Consider the following 21,525-nt stretch of genomic DNA (forward strand, 5'->3'; position numbering starts at 1 on the left):
TTGGCTTTTCAGTAAGTATACACTTCAAGAAACGAGCAAGGGTGTGTTCCATGACCAATCAGCTTGTAGAGTGCTCGCCAAGCAGCTTAAGCACTCCAACGAAACTGTTGATAAGGAACGGCTGGCTTGGCGAGCGATACCAAGCTCATTGGAAACTCAAAATAAAAAATGCTGAAAACATCAAAACAAATATCACGAATTCAATTATATAAAGCACAATCTGACTTAATGTTTGTTTAAAGAGGGCTTAAAAGTAAATGTCAATGGGAATAATATTAATCATAAGTCAGAACCCATCTCCACTCTGAAATGCCGTTCATGACTGTCTATTTATTACGTATGAAAATACGTTGGAAATTTTAACCCCCAGCTTCACTCCTCCTACATGGTCGATACATTAATACTAACTAGTACGTGCCCATAAAAAAATATAAAAAAATAAATAAGTAAATAAATATTCCAACCGCGAGCAAAGAAACAACAATCACACAGGCCGTTTCTTCGCTCTCGCGTGCCCGGACGTGCGTGGCCCGGAAGTTCACATATCACAGTTACGATTATTCGCAATTTAGGTTTTAATGGCCAATTATTCAATTTGCGCCAACGTATTTTACCTTTTCGCAATGTCATCGCAAGGAAAAACAAAAAGAGAAGAGAAGAGAGAGAAAAAAATTTACTTCCTGGTTCGGAGCATACCAGCACTCTGATGTTACCGAAATTTATGCACCGTCTAATATGAAAACGATCATAACTTGGGGCATTGTGTTTATCTATAAATGCGCATAAGAAATCGAGAAATTTAAATTTAAAGAAATTTAAAGAAAGAAGAAATTTAAAGACGTCATGAACCCAGATCACGTGATTCATCAATAATTTATCACAGGAACCCTTTCCCAACGTTTTTATCCTATGTACAATCTTATCTGACACCTGTCAACAAATTTGTTCCCCATTTTATACAATGACCCTCAATTGACGCTTCTCGACGATTTTATGACTGAAATTGTGATGTGACATTCTTGGTGATGTTGATTCATGTTTGGGGACATCCATCCATCCATCCAACCATTGGGACCATACTCTGTGCAGAGCGTTGATGCTGCCTCAGCAGTCTCCTTGGCTATTGGACACAATCCTGGGAGGGTCGCCACTTCGACACAGGATACCAGCAAGCTGGCACTCATTTTGTTGACCTCGTGAGGATGACAGGCAGAGTCAACCCCACCTGGTATTAATTCAACAGCGATTGGAATTTGAACTCAGGATACTCGGATCCCAAGACCACCTCCCTAACCATGAAGCCAACACCAAGCATAAGTTGGGTGACCCAATGACTCTATGGTCTGGTTAGTGACCACGTGGTACACATTTGGGAAGCTTGCACCTTTTGGGACAAGAACAAGCCAGTAGCTGCAGTACAGCTTGGGGAGTGGGTTGTCCATCCATCCAATGTACTGCCAGCTGGACATGTCCATCCTGGGTGTCCCAGTACCAGCCATTCCTCCCCCCCCCCAATGGGATTCGGTGCATGCCAGTAGGGTAAGAATACTGATTCTGGCTCACTTTTCCCCATGTAAATGAATGGGGGATTTTCAGCGATTCCCTTTTTTTTTCCCTAAAAATAAACCCCCTTTTTATCCCAAGGTATATTTATTTGTCTCCCCTTTTAACCTGGAGGTTGAACCTCATTGAATTGAACACCTGGGGGTTGAACAGCTCACTCATTGAACCTATAAAGATTTGTTCATTCTCAAATTCCTTCAATAGTTTAATTTTCTTTGCACAATAATCCCCATCTAAAATATTGACAAACAAAACATTTGAATCTTTATATTTTTGAAGATACCCCTTTTGTGCCATTACGAAATGATAAACTTCTCTTAATGCTCTCATCTGGCCACCTCCTGAGCCACATATCATTTTGAGATTATAGTAAATTGTTTTTTCATTGTTCAATTGATAACCATCAAAGTTTTCAGTCCATTCAAGGATATTCATTTTTTTCTTTACATCCTCTAACTTACTAGTTTTTAAATTAATTCGCTTATTTGTTTTATTTACCTTTGTTTTAGTTATTTTTTCAATAAGACTTATTTGATATTTTTCACATTCATTATGTTTTCCATTTATATACCAAGACTGAGATTTTCTCCACTCTTTAGTTTGATTAATACTTGGTTTAACCATTTATATATTGTGAAAAAACGGCGGTAGCCCTTAAAAAACCCTAACCCATCTTCCCATCGTTAAAACATAATCTATTTTATACACTCTATCATACAATATCCATATGGAACACAATCTATTCCATTATCTAAAATAAATCTCTTATCATCAAAGGCTCCTAATGCCTTTTTATTTACTTCTTCACTATATATGTTATGTTTATAACTTCTTATTGTATTCATTTTCCTATATTCTTCTTTCTTATTCATCAAACAATTATAATAATTTCTAAAAGTTATTGATTTCTTTATTACATATTTCTTTATTCCCTTTAACCTCTTATCAATCTGTTCACCATACTTATAAGCATATGCCTTTGCTCTCAATCCAATAAACTCACTCATTACTTTTCCACCCAACTCATCCTTAAACTTACCAATAACCTTTTCATTCTTTCTGGAAAATAACTCACTCTTCTTGCTGAAATTACTTGTATCATATACTCCAATATTTTTCTTCATATCTTCATAAACATCATCAGTTTTTATATCTAGGATAAAACTATCAGTGTCCATATACAACAATGAAACATTTTCACCATACTCTTTCTTTAAGTCATTATACAAATAATCATACATCAATATCTTTGATAAATCAAGAACTGCTGTTCCAGTATAAATTGGTTTATCCATTACAATACTTTCCTTTTTCATATGAATTGCAGAAAAGTTCTCTGAAAAAACCTCTTCTCTCTCAAAACTTGGTTTATTTATCAATCTCGAAGCTTCTTTCCAAGATGTTGCGAATCTAATGTTTTGCCTGTTTCTAACATTTTCCATAGTCTTTCCAAATACAGCATTATTCATTAATTTATAAAAGTCCCCTTCAAATTTTAGATCGGATTTTGTATTTTAGTATCCGTTAATCCATATACATTAAAAGAAAGATTATTCTTTTTCTCAAATTTAGGAATATCTGTTAGTGGCATTGGGAATTTAAAATCTTTAATGTCCAAGGTATTCTCATATTTCATATATTGTTTTACTCTTTCTGAATTACATTTTGGTGGATGAAAGTGAGCAAGAACAGACCAGAGAAAACATTTATTATCATTGTTCTTAATATTAACAACTGCCTTCTTTAGTTTTATTTCTTTTGGTAATTCAATATAAGAAGAAGCTTTAAGAGGGTTTGATTTTAGAATGTGTATATCTAAAAAGATGATTTTTTTAATATTGAATCCACTTCCTACCACTGTATTATCAACATCCTCCTCTTGTCTTGATAGTTCTTCATAAACCCCACTATTCAAAAAATCTTGAAATGATGTTATAAAATGAAGACCTGTTCTCATATAAGGAGTATGTTCTTCATCTTGTCTTTTCATATTCATTTTCACTCCCATATAAAACTTTAAAGTTTTCATTTCTTTTAATGTCTTTTTAATAAATTTTTCAACATCGGGTTTCACTATTTCAATTGATTCAGCTATTGATGATGGACCGGGTTCTCCAAATTGAAAAATCCTTATTTTTATATGCCCTTTAAATGCCCCATCAGTGTTTTTAATATAATAGTCTCCCTTTACTTTAAACTCATTTTTCTTGTGTTTTTGTGATTGAAGATGTTTATTATAACTACTCTTCATCTTATTATAACTTATATAACTCTTCATCATATTATATAACTCTTCATCATATTATAACTACTTATAACATCCTTTGAACAGATATCACAATGTTTTCTTTCCAACTCAAGAGGAGATATTTGATGAAATAGATTAAATGTGTGTTTGTTGGTTCGGAGGTGTTTTCTATAATGTTTATATTCGTGATTACAAACATCGCAGTACGTTGTATTCACCATATTTATAGAATAAAACTTTGCTTAAACTAAAATTTTCTTGATGAAAATTTCGTTTAATTTATAGGTGAATCTGTGCTTAAAAACATTTTATCCTCCAACTTTTTCACTTAATAAATACAATGTTTCAAGACACAAAAGACAAGTTTCAATCAATCTCTTCATCTGTTAAAGATACTGAGAAATATGTCAAGGATGTAAAATTGAACAAAGATAAATATAACAACTATTGGATAAAAACTATTATGGTAAATAATATGAGTTCTTCAATTTCCTTCAGTGGAAGGGCTTTTAGTATACCTGGTAGAACATCAATTAAAGTATCTCTAACAAAAGTTTCTCCTCTCCTTCTAGTAATATATTCAAAACTAGAAAAAGCAATGAAACAAGAAAAAGTATCAAAGAACAAAAACCTTATGGATGAAGCTTTAGAAAGAAAAGATAAGACCATCTGTAATATGCAAGGAGAAATTTGTATTTTTTTCAACAACCCTAAAGATGTAAATCCTGATGAAATAAAGGATGTTAATATATCAGGTGAAATGACATTTCGTTCAATAGTAGTTAACGATAATTTTAAAATTACCTTTAATATAAAAAATGTTGTCGTTGAATCTGATAATGAAAAAAAGTATATCGATATCGATGGTAATATACAACTGAAAGTATAGATGAATTTCAGTTTAAGTAAAGTTTTACTTTATAAATATGCTAGACTTTCCTGATTCTCCATATGACAAATTTGAGAATTGTCCTGCGTGTGAAAGACGGGGATTAAACACAGAGTCAAAAGCCTATAAACAATGTATATTCTGTGATTATCTTCTAATTAATGATAATAAAAAATATAAAAAGGAAAATAATTCTTTTAGATTTACACCAAAAATGAATTACTTTACAAGATTGATTAGAGAAATGAATGTAAAGTATGAGGGTGATAACACACCTTTCCTTACAAGGGAAGAAACTGAACGTATAAGAGAAATGTTCAAAGGATTGTTGTATATTATTCATGGATGTAATTTTCAGGGAAATATCAACACAAGATATTGTATAAATAAAATAATGGATTATCTTGAAATTAAACCTGAACTTAGGATAAAATATAGAGTTTCTAAAAAAGCCAATAATAAATTAAATAACCTGTTTTTCAAATATATAAATGAATGATTTTTTACCTATTTGGGAAAATAAGATAAAATTTAACAACCATAAAAATCTCCCAAATTCATTAAGATGTCTCATAGTTGGTTCAAGTGGATGTGGAAAAACCTGCTTACTTTTAAAAATGCTCCTCACTCCCAACTTTTTAGATTATGATAATTTAATAATTTTCACAAAGTCGAGTTTTCAACCAGAGTATCAACTACTCTCACAAGGTTTTAATGCTGGTCTTCAAAAAGAAGATATAATCGGTTTATTTAAACGTCAAAAAAACCTAAATGATTATAACATTGAAGATATAATTCAACTATTTTGTGATACACAGAGATGTAAAAAGAAATCAAATCCTATAACTTGTATTCTTAGTGATAATACGGATGATATACCGTCTCCCCAAGATTTGGATAAATCAAAAAAGAACCTCGTTATCTTTGATGATTGTGTTAATGAGAGAAACCAAACGGTAATGGACAGCTACTACACAAGAGGGAGACATTCTTCTTGTAATTGTATTTATCTTAGTCAATCGTACTTTCAACTTCCTCGTCGTTCCATCAGAAACAATGCTAATACTTTTATTTTATTCAAGTTAAATTCAATAGATATCAATAATTTTTGGAGAGATAATTGTTCTACATTATGTAGTAAAAAGAAATTTGAGGATTACATGAAGCACACGACTGAAAAAATATAAATATATTGTTGTGAAACAAGATGAGATATTAAGGGATATATTTTTTGTTTTATAAACAATTACATATATAAATGACAACTATTATTATAAATCTTGTGGGTAAATCTGCTTCTGGAAAAAACTTTCATAAATCAAGGTTCTTGTGTAGTACAAATGAGAATATTGTAAATTTACTTAAAAAACACCCCGTGATACGCATTGTATCAACAACAACTAGAGCAATAAGACCTGGAGAAGTAAAAGGTGAAGATTATCACTATATTTCAGTGGAGGAACATATGCGATTGAGGAATGAAGGACAAATATTTGAGGAGGTTTCTCTTGGTACAACAAAATATTCACATTGTAAGAGTGAGTTAAGGAAACTAAAATCTGGTGGTGTTGGGATATTAGAAACTAATCCAGAAGGAACGAGACAAATTATTAAATATCTGAGCGGAGTGAAGATTTTATCATTTGGTTTTGATGTTGATGAAGAAACTCAACGCAAACGTATGAAAAGCAGAGATGCAAGTATTAGTGAAGAAGAAATTACAACTCGCATTAATGTTAATAAAGAATTTGATGAAATATTTAAAGAAAAGGATTTATTTGAACACATCTACTTGAATGATGAAGAAAAGGAAAATTTCCCTGTTAATCTTTACAATTCATTAAATGATATTTTACAATAAATAAATGGATACAAAAGAAAGAGCAAGAAGATTTAAGGAACATCAAGAGTTGGTTTCAAAAGTTGTAAAACAGCAGGAAGACATAAAGAAGAAACGCAGACAGAAACTAACGGGCGAAGAAGTATTTGAAAGAAAACAAGAGAAATTTTTTAAACCACTTTTAAAAACTTCCCAAGAAAAAATGAAAGATGTTTCCACAGTTCCCACAGTAGAATATACTCCCAGAAAGCTCCAAATGTTAAAAGATTTCAGTCAAATGACGGAGGAAGAATTAGAGCATATTGGAGAATTAGAATATGATGAAGGTTTATTTCAACAACTGGAAGAGATTAATCAACCCCTGATTATATTGTGAATGCTGTTCAAAACAATGAATATTCAGCGGATTCAAAAACCAAAGCAGGACTCATTCCAACAGAACAACCAGCAATATTTCATCTTGTTCAAGAAAAGGTATTGATATTTAATGATGAATTAAGGTTCTTAAGTTCTGCTCAACCCCTGTTAAACTAACTCCGAGATTAATGTTTCTTCTCACAAAAGATGGAAGACAAGGTTCAACTGTGAGGGATGAATCAAAGTATATTGATAAACCATTGGATATGGAAAATAATGATGATAGAGTATATATTGATTTGCTGAACACTCTAAATTATAAGGTTATTCTTTCTGGTAAAAGTAGGAAGAATGAGAAGGAGAAACACATTATTCAGGCTTTAAGTATCCTTGGTTCAGGTATTAGTTTTCTTCCAAATGACCCATCGCAATTAGTTAATAGACTGTTATTGTTGTTAGGCAGTAAGAAGGCTGGAAATAACAATTGTTTTAATGAAGCATCAGCCATTTTATACCAGTTGATGAACATGAAAATAATTAATAAATCTCAATATAAAGACATTTTATCTCATATTAAATAAGATGAGAAGCACAATCCTGAGTTTTAATTTCACAACAAGCGACCACACATCTTCATTCCCATACCCACTACAACTTGACACAACAAAAGAATATGAGGCATCTTTTTGTCCATGGAAACTTATAATACCTTATTTAATATAACCGAGAAAAATGACAAGTTTAGTTATAATCCGGGAAGTGGATACAAAACGATAACAGTCTCACCCGGAGTATACGAGATTTCTCAAATATCTTCCGAAATTGCTCGTCTTATGAAAGAACAGGGTGATGAACCAAAAAATAGTTATAAACATTCAAAAACATACTTCAAAATCAACGATTAAAGTTAAAAATAACTACAAGGTTGATTTCACAATTGATAATTCATTTAGAGAGTTATTGGGTTTCTCCTCAAAAAAGATTGAAACTAATGGGACGTTTTACAGTGATAATGTCATTCAAATATCCTCAGGAATAAATTCGGTGTTAATTCACTGTGATTTGATTGATGGTGCTTATAATGATGGAAAAAAACAAATACAATATTTTCATTCAGCGCATACTCAACCCCAATTGGTTATAAATTCAATATGGAACCTAAAAATTTGGTTTATCTACCTGTGTCAGGAAAAACCATACACAGAGTAAATTTTAGGATAACCGACCAAGATAATCGTGTGATTTCTTTTAATGGAGAAGTTATATCCATCAGAATTCACCTACGTGAAGTTTTCCAATAAATAAATACGATGGTTATTGTGAGGAAACACGAGTTGGGAAAATATAAAATAATTACAGGGGATGGGATGTTCCTTTCCCCGTACTACAAGGGTGAAGGTATGTATCTTGGTAGAGGATACTATAAACCTAAGAGACAAAGGGGTGTCGGACATCAATTTAGAGGAGATGGGATAATTGATACTCTCATGGGTATTGGTTCAACTATTCTTAAACATAAAGACCTAATTGGTTCAACTGCTTCTGCTGTGGGAAATGTAGCAGGTGCTGTAAAGAGTATAAAAGATGCTCAGAAGGAATCTCATAAATTACAAGCAATAAAAGAAATTAAGAAAGGTAAAACTCAGTTGTCCCCCCAAGAACGACAGAAAATAATTCAAATACTTGGATCAGGGTTTCAAAAGTTTTAACATCTTTTTTCCTAAATAAATACAAGTATGGAAGCAATTGATAGTATCTATGATTTGGATGATACTATTATTATCTCAAACTCCACTAAAAAAGAAGATTACTTCAAGGTAAATGCAATAACTGGAACAGACTGGAATACAAATGGTACAAAAAGTTTTGAAATAAATAATTAACAAACCTATTTGAATCTCTCCGAAAGTTTCTTGTTGTGTAAATTTAAATTCACTAAGGCTGGGAATAACACAAACGCTACACTTGTAAATGATTTCTTCTGGAAAATGTTTGATAGTGTGCGATTGTATATTGGAACACAAGAAGTTGAAGCGGTTGATTATGTCTCTGCTGTATCTGAAATGATGAAATTTACACTCTATACATTCAGTGATAGAATGGGAAAGGGGTCTGTCGAAGGTTTTATTCCTGATATGTCAACGGGAACAAACACAGACCCTGGATATATTCAAAGGAAAGGAATGTATAATGATGATACAAAAGCAGAAAATAGTTTTACTATGGCAGTTCCTCTTAAAGGTATATTTGGATTTTGTGATTATGATAAAGTTCTGTATGGTCTTAAAATTAGATTTCAACTACAAAGGAATGATAATGAAAATAGATTGCTTTTTGGTGTTGGTAGTGCTTTTGGTGAACAGAATAAATTTGTAATTGAGGAGATGAGTTGGTATATCAGTGAATATACTCCTAATCTTAAAACAGAAGAGATGTTGAATCGAAGACTTAACTCAAAGAAACCACTCAGTGTATCATACCTCAAAAGAAGATGTCAACACGTTAAACTCAATCAAACTACTTACACGTGGAATTTGGGTGTTCTGGAAGGAAAGCCACGATATCTGTGGATGATTTTTAAAAAGCCAGATGGTGATACTGCGACTGATAAGAATAATGCATTGAGTGATAATGCTAAGGTGAAACAACTTCGCGTTTCTCTAGATGGAACATTTTATCCACGAGATAGATTGGAAATTAATTGGGAAAAAAATGATTTTGCTGAAGCATACAAGTCTTACCAAAAGGTGTGTGAAAGTAATGGAAATAAAGAACCTATTTTGGATATGACAGCATTTAAAAGTTTGTATACAATCTATGCGTTTGACCTGAGTGCTCAAAAGGAAACTATAAAGTCTAATCGAGTGGATACTTCCCTATACATTGAAAGAGGAGAGAGTGAAGAAGTTGATACATATTGTTTGCTTTTGGAAGAAACAGAATTGCAGATTAATACAGATAATGGTGTGATGATTAGTCTCACATAATTTTTTGTTAAATAAATGAGTGGCAAAGTACCAACTGGGGTATATGTTAATCAAATCAATCTTCATAAACTATCATCTTGTGTTCAAAATCAAAAGCCTTGTACGATTAACGTTAATACAATTCAGAGAAAAGGAGCAGTAAGAATTGATGTTTTGCTCACAAGAGAACAGGTTAAAATCTTGAATGACACTGGCTCACTTAAAATTAAAATGACAAAACCAATGTTGAAAAAATATTCAATAAGAGAGACGAGTGGAGGATTTCTCCCATTTCTAATTCCTTTATTTGCTGGTTTAAGTGCGGTTGGAGCATTGACGGGTGGTATTTCAACAGCGGTGAAAACTGCCAACGAAAGGAAGGCTCAACTCCAGGCTCAAAAAGAATTGGAAAGACATAACAAAGAGTTGGAGAAACAAATTAGTGGAAGTGGTGTAATTGTAGATTTTGCTGAAAAACTTGAAGGTCTGCCTGATAAAGCGAGATTGTTAGTTGGAGATATGCTTTCTTCTATAGCACAAGCAGGTGTAAAATTAACAAAAAGAGGTAATGGATTATATCTTTCTAATAAATAAATGAGCATTGATGAGTGGTTGAAAGAATTTGGAAAGAATACAACATCAAATTTACAACTTGTCAAATATTGTAAGAAATTAAAAATTCATAATGTGGTTATTTGTATGAGAGATGAATTAACAAATGTGCCGAAACATACAAAGAATATTATTATGAACTTAGAAGATAATGATGGGAACGGTTCTCATTGGGTTTGTATTTTTAATAGTCAAGACAAATATTATTTTGATAGTTTTGGTCTTCCACCACCTGTTGAAGTCATAAAATTCTTACAGAATGGTGTTTATCAAACATTTCAAGTCCAAGAATTAAATTCCAAGTGTTGTGGTCAATTATGTCTATATGTGTTATTTCAACTCAACAAAAATAAAAAATTTTATGATATTATTTTTAATCTAATATAAATGACTTATGTTGGTAAAGATGGTTCTATCTTTGGTGTATCTCAAGAACTGGATATTGATTTATCAAATTATTATACAAAGGCACAGGCTGAACGACATAAATATAATATAAACAAAAATATTGACATGAAAAATGCTTATAAATTAAAAAATTATCCAAGCCCGACTGACGCGAATGACTTGGTGAGATTAAGCGATTTATCACAATATATATACTTAAATAAAACGGCTGTGTATTCCAAAGATACAGAAGTGTTGATATTATCTCCAGGTCATACAGAATTCACAGTTCGAATTAAAATAAATTTTTATAAAGAAGGGCGTATCGTTTGTATGAGAATAGAACAATGGGGGTATGATATGAATGATTTAGGGTATAATTGGTCATTTAAAATTAACCTCGAAGACCTGGAACAATTAAATCAGTCTCGTAAGGAAGAATATTATGCACTTGGTATCGAGAATGAGTTTTGTGGAGCCACGATTAGTAAACAACAAATAAAATAATTTAATAAGGGTAAATATAATAATGGTTTTGCCCTTGTTTATCTCATGAAAACAGAAAAAACAGGATTATATATAATAAGTAAGGAAATACAAAATGATTTATCTATGGGAAGATGGGGAGGTGTTTCGTGCCATAATATTATTCTAACATATATTTCTAATACATAAATGACAGCAAGAAGGCTTCAAGAAAATTATCATTTCTGTGTCCAAGCATACCTTCAAGAAAAGGGTATTCGTTATTTTAATAAATATGTTCTACAACATAAGAATGAGGTATTTTCAATAAAAGATTGGCATTATGCTGATGTTGATAAACCGACAACTTTAGATTTAATTAGAATGTTAAATAATGAAAAAATTATAAGGTTAAGAAAAGGTAAGGCTCTTTTAGAAATTCAAAAGAAATTTTATTGGTTTCCTGTTGTAAAAAAAATTATTTTGGATACAGGAATAACAAGAAATCCTGATGAATATATGTATAATATTCTATGGGGTGTAAACGATTCAAGGATAGTAAGGGATGAGGAAGGAGTTGAAGAAGAGAGGGAAGAGGAGGAAAAGGAGAAGGAGGAGAGGGAGAAGAAAGAGAAGGAGGAAAAGGAGAAGAGAGAGAAGGAGGAAAGAGAGAATAGAGAGAGGGAGGAAAGAGAGAAGAGAGAGAGGGAGAAGAAAGAGAAGGAGGAAAAGGAGAAGAGAGAGAAGGAGGAAAGAGAGAAGAGAGAGAGGGAGGAAAGAGAGAGAATGAATAAATATCAAAATATGGAAACCAGTGAGATTCAAAAAAGATTGGTGGTATTACAGAAAATAACTCAACCCACCGAGGAGGAAAACAAAGAATTGACAAGTCTATTTGCAATACTTTCGACAAGACTATTAGCATCGACAAGATATGGATTTTAATTCAAGTTTTTCATTTTTTTTTCTTAAATAAATGGAGGAGAGAGTGAAGGCATTTCTAAGGATTCTTTATGTTTTAAAAATTAAGATTCAAATGTGCATGTTGGAAACGAAAAAGGTTTTTGCACTCTGCAGGAATTTTTCTCATAAATAAATGAGTTATTGTCTCAAATGTAAAAAGAAAACTAATACTAAAAATATTTCATATATTAAAAGTAAAAATAACAGGGTTATACAAAAAGGTATATGTTCGGTGTGTGGTTCAAAAAAAATCAATTTATCTCCAAAAACAAACTCGGAGGAGATATACAAAAGTTTTTATCAGGAAGTAAATTTACAACTACTGGAATACCAGGGAATTACATCTTCCAGGGTATTCTTTCTGTGGTCCAGGCACAAACTTGGATAAAAGATTAGATGAGGCAGACAATCCTAAATCCTGGAGTAAACCAATCAATAGAGTTGATGAAGTGTGCATGAGACACGATATTGATTATGGGAATACCACAACGTTGGAAGAAAAGCATGAAGCCGATAGAGAAATGTTGTATAATTTGTCTCTGATACAAAATCCAACCTTGAGAGAAAAAGTTGATAGGTTCATCGTGAAGAAGATGATTAGTGCTAAATTGAAACTTGGACTTGGAAATTCAAAAAACTTATAGGCTCTAATGATGCCATTAAGACTGAAGAGCAATTAGCTGATGAATTACATAAACCAATATTCACAAAGTTTCAGAGAAGGAAAGTTTATTCCAAGGAAGTTGATTATATCTGGTCTGCTGATTTGATTGAACTCAATAATGATAAGGGGTACAAGTATGCTTTAACCGTTATTGATTTGAGGAGTAGATATGCGTGGGTTGTCCCTTTAAAAAACAAAACAGGTAATACTCTTATGTTAGCTTTTCAACAGATATTTAATAAAAGTAAGAGAAAACCTAAAAAATTGTGGACTGATGAGGGTAGAGAGTTTTATAACAAGACATTTATGAATTTTCTAAAAAATAACAGTATTACATTATACAGTACCTTTAATGAAGGGAAGGCAGTTGTTGTTGAACGTTTTAATCGTACCTTAAAAGAGAGACTATATAAAAAATTCACATAACTCGGTTCACAACAATGGTCATCTTTTATTCAGGATATTGTGGATAAGTATAATGACACGATTCACACGTCAACAAATATGAAACCATCAGAAACATTTACAAAATTAAAATATGAAAAAGAGATTAATGTCAGAAAACCTAAGTTCAAAGTTGGTGATATCGTAAGAATATATAGGTGGAAATCTCATTTTGAAAAGGGTTTTACTGAACGATGGACGAAAGAACTTTTTAAAATTGTTGATGTAATAGATACAGTTCCTTGGACTTATAAAATATATGATTTGTAAGGGGAAGAGATTTTAGGTTCATTTTATTCACAGGAATTACAAAAGACAAAATTAAGCAGATAATACACCTTTGTGGACACTCGAGGGCTAAGTCCGAGGTGTACAAGTATATAATGTGTGTCAAGGGGTGGACGTTCTTAGATCTGTGAACCCCAAACACAGAATCCTCAACTGAATAGTCAAGGCTTTACTTTTGTTTGTGTGTGTGTGTGTGCAATGGGAGCAATAGGTTGGCGCTTCACTCCCTCCTACTATACACCGTTGTGGACACTCGAGGGCCAAGTCCGAGGTGTATAACAGTATATAATGTGTGTCAAGGGGTGGACGTTCTTAGATCTGTGAACCCCAAACACAGAATCCTCAACTGAATAGTCAAGGCTTAACTTTTGTTTGTTGATGTGTATGTGTGTGTGTGTCCCAACCCTCACATTCAAAATCTCAACCCCAACCCTCACATTCAAAATCTCAACCCCAACTCAATCCTCACCCAACACAGTCTTTTTCAACATGAGATTTCCACCTATATATATATATATATATATTTTACGTTTTTTTTTTTTTCTCTTCTTCCAATTCTGTCTTTTAAGGCTTTCAGGTTTGATGACATAGAAAGAGGGAGTAAGAACTTTCTTGATAGGTTTAAATCCCAAAGAGTGGTAGCATTTCAAGTCTTCAAAATAACCCCAACTTTCCAAGTCTCCAAGGTAGTTATTTAAACCATCAAGTCAGAACTCATTTACTAATTTTTTCAAAATTTGTGAGTCTCCAAGGTAGTTCCCATATTTAGAACCATCTTGGCAGAACCCTTTTCCTGAGTCTCCAAGGTAGTTATTTAAACCATCAAGGCAGAACTCATTTACTGATTTTTTCAAAATTTGTGAGTCTCCAAGGTAAAACTTGTATTCTGGCTCATCAACGTATAACTTGTTCAGTGGGTATTGTCTTGATAACTCACAATGAGTACTATTGCTGTAAAACTCTTTTTCAGGATTTTGCTGGTCTCCAAGGTATAACTCTTTGGTTGGGTCATCAAGGACGAACTCGTTCTGTGGGTCTTGGTCGCTCATAAGGTCTTCAACCAAGCCAACAATTTCGCCCCAAGTTGTAGCAAAAGCAGTATTTTCATTTCGTATTTCAGACACAATTTCCTGTGAGAGAAAATAATAATGTATTAATTAAGTTATTTAATTATTAAATGAGTATGCTTCAATCAAAGTTTAAAAATAGGAAAATAAAAATCTTACCTCAACAGATAAGAGGTTTGAATCCAGTTCATCAACTTGAAGGTTTAGTTCCATACAAGACAGAGAGTTCCAAGGAACACCAAAGTCATCCCACTCAAGGTCTTGCTCGTTCTGTAGGTCTTGGTCGCTCACAAGGTCTTCAACCAAGTCAACAATTTCGCTCCAAGTTGTAGCAAAAGCAGTATTTTCATTTTGTATTTCAGATACAATTTCCTGTGAGAGAAAATAATAATGTATTAATTAAGTTATTTAATTATTAAATGAGTATGCTTCAATCAAAGTTTGAAAATAGGAAAATAAAAATCTTACCTCAATGGATAAGAGGTTTGAATCCAGTTCATCAACTTGAAGGTTTAGTTCCATACAAGTCAGAGAGTTCCAAGGAACCCCAAAGTCATCCCACTCAAGGTCTTGGTCGCTCATAAGGTCTTCAACCAAGCCAACAATTTCCCTCCAAGTTGTAGCAAAAGCAGTATTTTCATTTTGTATTTCAGATACAATTTTCTGTGAGAGAAAATAATAATGTATTAATTAAGTTATTTAATTATTAAATGAGTATGCTTCAATCAAAGTTTGAAAATAGGAAAATAAAAATCTTACCTCAACAGATAAGAGGTTTGAATCCAGTTCATCAACTTGAAGGTTTAGTTCCATACAAGACAGAGAGTTCCAGGCATGCACACAGCACACCATTGTCAGCAAAAACAAATGTTTAAAATGGAGCCTGGGTTTGAAGCTTTTATAGAGAAAGACTGGTGGGTGTGGTTTCCTTTGGAAATTCCCTGGGCAAGCCTAGGCAAGCCTTCATTGGGAAATTTTTCAAAACCATAACATCCTGTAATTTTCTAGTGATTTCTTTGTGAGTCAGAGATGAACTGGAAATGATGTAAGAGTGGGCGGGGCTAAGCAAAAGTAGGCGGGGCTTAGGAAAAGTGGGCGTGGCTTAGAAAAATACTTTATGAAAAGTGGGCGGAGCTTAGCAAAGTGGGCGGGGCTTAGGAAAAGTGGGCGTGGCTTAGAAAAAATACCTCATGAAAAGTGGGCAGAGCTTAGCAAAAGTGGGCGGGGCTTAGGAAAAGTGGGCGTGGCTTAGAAAAAATACCTCATGAAAGTGGGCGGAGCTTAGCAAAGTGGGCGGGGCTTAGAAAAGTGGGCGTGGCTTCGAAAAAATACCTCATGAAAAGTGGGCGGAGCTTAGCAAAAGTGGGCGGGGCTTAGAAAAGTGGGCGTGGCTTAGAAAAAATACCTCACAAAAAGTGGGTGGAGCTTAGCAAAAGTGGGCGGGGCTTAAAGAAAAGTGGGCGGGGCTTATTGAATACCTTGTGGAAAGTGGGCGGGGCTTAGCAAAAGTGGGCGGGGCTTAGCAAAAGTGGGTGGGGCTTAAAGAAAAGTGGGCGGGGCTTATTGAATACCTTGTGGAAAGTGGGCGGGGCTTAGCAAAAGTGGGCGGGGCTTAAAGAAAAGTGGGCGGGGCTTAACAAAAAAATAACCTGTGGCTCAGGAGGTGGTCAAACAAGAGCATTAAGAGAAGTTTATCATTTCGTAATGGCACAAAAGGGGTATCTTCAAAAATATAAAGATTCAAATGTTTTGTTTGTCAATATTTTAGATGGGGATTATTGTGCAAAGAAAATTAAACTATTGAAGGAATTTGAGAATGAACAAATCTTTATAGGTTCAATGAGTGAGCTGTTCAACCCCCAGGTGTTCAATTCAATGAGGTTCAACCTCCAGGTTAAAAGGGGAGACAAATAAATATACCTTGGGATAAAAAGGGGGTTTATTTTTAGGGAAAAAAAAGGGAATCGCTGAAAATCCCCCATTCATTTACATGGGGAAAAGTGAGCCAGAATCAGTATTCTTACCCTACTCATGCCAATGGACATAGAAACCGGTACACCGGGAAAAAAAATCACAGAACCGTCGGACAACATCCATAAATGAAAAGATAAATGAATGAAAAAAAAAACATAAAAAAATCAAATGCAGGTGAGTTACCTGAGACAATGGGGGAAACACGGTTTGTATGGTTACACAATGTGTAATCACACCCCACCAGTACACCATCAACTGACAATGATTCGAAACATTTTGGGTGAAAAATCTGGCATTCGGTGATATAAGGGTTGAAGTTGTTGTATATGGTGTGGTAACACACAGAAGGTAAAGAGCTACACACACTGTCACATGTTTTACATGTCCAGGGACAGCAGCCTTGTGAAAATCACAATTAGCCTTAGTCCCTCTGACTGATACTAACCAACCCCATTGATTCAGAGCCTGTAAGTGGGAGATGCAGGAAGTACCGGAGGAGTGTGAGAAGGTGTTTGAGAACCACGGGCTGAAGATGAGTGTGGAGAGGACTGAAGTGATGTGGGTCGGGCAACAGAGAAAATAAATGGTTATCATTTTGCAGGGGAGTGAGATCAGACAGGGAAGAGGAAGAATGAAGTTTTGAACGACTGACGACTACAGTCGGACCAAATGGATGTTTTTTTGAATTCACCTTTTTATATTATTATTTTTTAGGTTCTTGTGGAGATGAAGTTTCCCAACATGTTGCCATTGAAGGCTCCAACAGGGACACCCCCAGGGCAGACACAAGCACCACTGAAGTGTCCAGCAATGGAGTCTTCCTGCACTGGGAATGATCATCTGGAGGAGAGCCCTGCACCTGGTAACGATGTTTTATATTTCCTGTGAACTTTCTTTTTTATCCTTCTTTATGTCATGAAATTGTGCTCATTCATTCATTTACAGCAGATCAACAGGTTTATTGGAATGAATTGTTGATAAATTATTTTGTGTTCTGGTTCCTCATGATACATGTTTTAACAAGGTTATGTTAGCTTCATTATCATCACACTCTCACACTTGGGGAACGACTGTCACCATTTAATACCACAATGACGAACTTAATAAAAACAAGAATCAAACTACGTTGGGTTTCCCTCCATCTGATCTTGTTATTAAATATATTCTTGTTAATATTGACACGTGTCTCCCTCATCCCATTGAATTTCTGGAGGACATGGAAGACGACAACTCGAAACAGGACCTGGAGTATGAGGAAGAGGACGACGTGGTGGTTGTTTCTTGGGAAATCGTGCTTCATGATGTGATAACTCTCATGGAATGTTTATTCGTTTTTGATTTGTTCAAACGATTCTACAGGATCCTTGAAATTGTCATTGGGAGGATTTTTCAATCGTTGAGGAATCAGAAGAACAGGAACAAGGGACGGTGTGGATCCGAAATTAGTGCGATTTTGCATCGGAATTCTTTGGAGATTGTCGACATGACGCAAATTTATTAGGACTGGTGAGAGGAATGATTTTTACAGGAAATGGAATTCTGTCCTCTCTGATAATTTTATTTCAATAAAAATTAATATCATTGATGATGTTGAAAATCCCCTTTTCTCATCGGGACTTTCCAAGTGCCGCTGTGGCTCTGTTCCAACACCCAATCATAGTCACCTCCACCACTGAAAGTCCTTTCACGTCTGATTGTCTGTCTGTTTGTATGGAGGATATCTCAAAAAGTTGTGGACGGATTCGAATTCAATATGGTGGACAGCTTGGGTGTGTGGCAAGGACGAAATGCTTAGATTTTAGTGAAGATATTAATCGTGATCCTAGAATTTTAAAAGTAATTCTTCACTAATGATATATCGGACCAAAAAGACATATTGCACGAATTTTCAAAATGTTGTGGACGGATTCTTATGAAACTTGATGGAAGAACAGAACAGAAGAATCATGGAACTCGATCAGACGCTGCAAGGCCATAGTCTTGTAATCAACTGGGCTACTATGGGAGAGCAGTGAGGAGAAAACCTCTTCTTAGACCAGCCAACTTTCAAAGGAGAAACAAGCGGGTTGACGAGATGACCACCAGACCCTTGGAGTCCGGCTGCAGAACAAACAAAAGGACAAAGCAAGGGTCGATGCTCCATGTGCGCAGGATCGGAATGCAGAATCAAAGTACAATTGACAATGACGCAACATGATTATGGGTTTTGGAAGATGTGTGGAAAATAAAATAAAATAAAAGATAAAAACCAATAACCGATTTCCACGTTACTTTCAACAACTTTGTAGGATCATCCTTGTAATTTGTTTGAGTAAATATGGCCTATCATAAGATGCAAGCCAAAGTATACCGGCTCTCTTTTGTTAGAAAGAGTCCATGGCAGGACAGCTGATCCAATCAACATAATTAATACTCCCTCAAAAGATATTTTGTAAATACCAATTAATCTGACAGTGACCAAGGCAAAGTTCAAAGCCTTTCGAACAAGGGAAAGTGTGTTCACACTCACTCTCTCGATCATTCTCCTTTAGTACCCGCCCGACGGACGATCTTGGTCCAAGTGTGAAACGCATTCTTCTGTCACGTCCCTTAAATTGTGCGGTGTATAGGCTAAAGACCACTGCCTTGATTGCTCCCGAAAATAAAAAATAACCTGGGTTATGAATATGAAGCAAAAACATGCGTACTGATTATGTGCATACATAATACATCATTGTTATATACCTGGGATAATTCCAATTGAACCCACTCCTCCCCAAAGAAAGTTAATAGAAGGTGGTGAAATTTTTTTTTTAAACTTAGTGGATTCAAACAAAACTTTCACAAACACAACTGGGGTTGCAAACGTGTGTTGAACTTCCAAACATCCCCCCTTACATCCTGAAAGCTGCCTCCTTCCCCCACCCTCTCTCTTCAATATCATCACTCCACCTCCTCCAATCCTCAACTGCCCTCTGCCCCCTCCCCTCCCCTGCAGCCAAAACCTCCTCCCCTGCCTCTTCCTTAAGAGTGTGGACCTCAAACATCCGGGGCCTTCGCTCAAACCTGACAGATCTTTCCATACAGGTTGCTACTGACAAACCAGACATCCTTGATGTTGCCGGTGGATGTCTTGGAACTCATCGTAGGGCTAAGAAGAATTTTGTCCCCCAAGGGACACTGGATACCATTGACCAGAATCGTAGGGCCAGGCTAAATGGCAGAGCTGGGATGTTCAGGGAGCTGAGGCGTAAAACTGTACGTGCGCTGAGGGTGGACACGGAAGCCGATGTGCAAGGAATCTGTGAGGGGGTAAAGCATCACCTGTGGTAGAGTGATCCTCATCCTACTTGAAGGGGAATTCGTGAATTGCGTTTCTCCAAACCTGTTCCTCGGTGTACTGCAGTTTGAGCAGAGAGTGGTAGGCTCTTGATAGAGGAGTCCGAAATGAAGGCCCGCTGGCCAGTTACTTTGAGCGGCTATACCAGGCTGATCCACCAGCTGCTGAGTTGGATGTTAGGGGTGTTACTATCCCTATTGCTGACCAACCAATTAACTGTGATCCACCTTTGTTTGTGGAAATACAGGCAGTGGTGAACCGGTTGAAACAGGGTAAAGCTCCTGGGAACTGTGGCATCCATGGTGAACTTCTCAAGGCTGGTGGAAATGCTGCACTCGTGTCGTGGCATGCAGTTCTGTGCTCTGTTTGGAACACAGGCATCATCCCAACTGACTGGAAGAGGACCCTTGTTGTCCCTCTCTGGAAAGGGAAGGGTGATCGCCAAGACTGCAACAACTACCGAGGGGTGGCGTTGCTCTTAGTGCCGGGCAAGGTCTTTGGTCGAATATTTCTTGATCGGGTTCGTCACCATCTGCTTCAGCACCAGCGTCCAGAGCAGTCAGGCTTGACATAAAATAATTCAACGATTGACCGTATCCATGCTCTTCGGGTCCTCACCGTACGAAGACGAGAGTTTCTGCAGGGACGGCTTGTAGCCAATGTTGATCTCTGTAAAGCGTTTGATTCAGTGAATCAGGATGCCCTCTGTAGGATTGTTGGTCTTCGTGGGGTGCCACCAAAATGATCAATCTGATCTCTGAACTATACTCTGGTCCTGACAGTGCTGTGAGATGTGGTGATACCATCTCTGACTTATTTCCAGTTGCTACTGGAGTTCATTAGGGGTGTGTACTGGCTCCCAAACTTCTCAGCACTTGTATGGACTGGATTCTGAGGAAGATGTCGGAGAGATCAAGCTGCGGTGCATCGTTTGGGAATGTCAAGATCTCTGACCTTGATTTCGCAGATGATGCATTCATCTTTGCGGAGACTCCAGATATCCTTTTGGGAGCCCTCAAAGTGCTGAATCAGGAGTCGGAGCCACTGGGATTCTGAGTTTCTTGGGTCAAAACGAAGATCCAGGCTTTCAATGACATCTTGGATGCTGCTATCCTGTCTGTGCCTGTTTGTGGTGAGGATGTTGAGGTCACGGAGAGATTCACTTACCGAGGGAGTGATATTCATGTCTTCGCTGGCTGTGAGTCAGAGGTCAACAGACGTCTGGGTCGGGCCTGGGGAGTCCTGGATTCACAGGATCATGGGGTGTAACACTGTCGGTACCTGTGCATGAGGAGGAATATCTGAGTCTTCAGGTCCTTGGTGCTTCCAGTCTTACTCTGCGGATGTGAAACTTGGACTCTGACCAGGGATCTGAGAGGGAGAATTAACTCCTTCGGGACCAGGTCTCTTCAGAGAATCCTTGGCTATCACTGGTTGTACTTTGTGTCCGAGTGGTTGCTGAGACAGTCTCAAATGATA

At 35.8% G+C, this 21,525-nt stretch overlaps 1 protein-coding gene and 1 long non-coding RNA gene across 2 annotated transcripts in view; one reads left to right on the forward strand and one right to left on the reverse strand.

The window, feature by feature from the left end:
- LOC147023860 (uncharacterized) overlaps nucleotides 1–18,338 on the forward strand; it is a 51,254-nt gene extending 32,916 nt beyond the window's left edge. The window contains exons 2-3 of the long non-coding RNA XR_015060405.1: nucleotides 17,442–17,589; nucleotides 17,941–18,338. This is a non-coding gene — a long non-coding RNA (uncharacterized LOC147023860). The remainder of the gene's footprint in view (nucleotides 1–17,441; nucleotides 17,590–17,940) is intronic.
- On the reverse strand, nucleotides 13,430–16,256 carry LOC147023862 (uncharacterized). The gene is made up of 3 exons (XM_085889737.1): nucleotides 15,222–16,256; nucleotides 14,913–15,125; nucleotides 13,430–14,816 (listed from the first exon to the last, which is right to left on the reverse strand). The coding sequence occupies exons 1-3, from the start codon at nucleotides 15,333–15,335 to the stop codon at nucleotides 14,394–14,396; spliced, it is 750 nt and encodes a 249-aa protein (XP_085745863.1). The 5' UTR covers nucleotides 15,336–16,256; the 3' UTR covers nucleotides 13,430–14,393.
- Nucleotides 18,339–21,525: the final 3,187 nt, after the last annotated feature.

This window comes from Eptatretus burgeri, chromosome 7, assembly GCF_056783735.1.
Source record: "Eptatretus burgeri isolate ZD-2024b chromosome 7, Ebu_testis_v1, whole genome shotgun sequence".
Lineage (NCBI taxonomy): Eukaryota > Metazoa > Chordata > Myxini > Myxiniformes > Myxinidae > Eptatretus > Eptatretus burgeri.

Bases quoted from the DNA above. Each gene is read 5' to 3' on its own strand.
- LOC147023862 (XM_085889737.1), bottom strand. From the start codon at position 15,335: ATGAGCGACCAAGACCTTGAGTGGGATGACTTTGGGGTTCCTTGGAAC. The intron at 15,126-15,221 runs GTAAGATTTTTA...TTTCTCTCACAG, and splicing joins CAAACCTCTTATCCATTGAG to GAAATTGTATCTGAAATACA. The intron at 14,817-14,912 runs GTAAGATTTTTA...TTTCTCTCACAG, and splicing joins CAAACCTCTTATCTGTTGAG to GAAATTGTGTCTGAAATACG.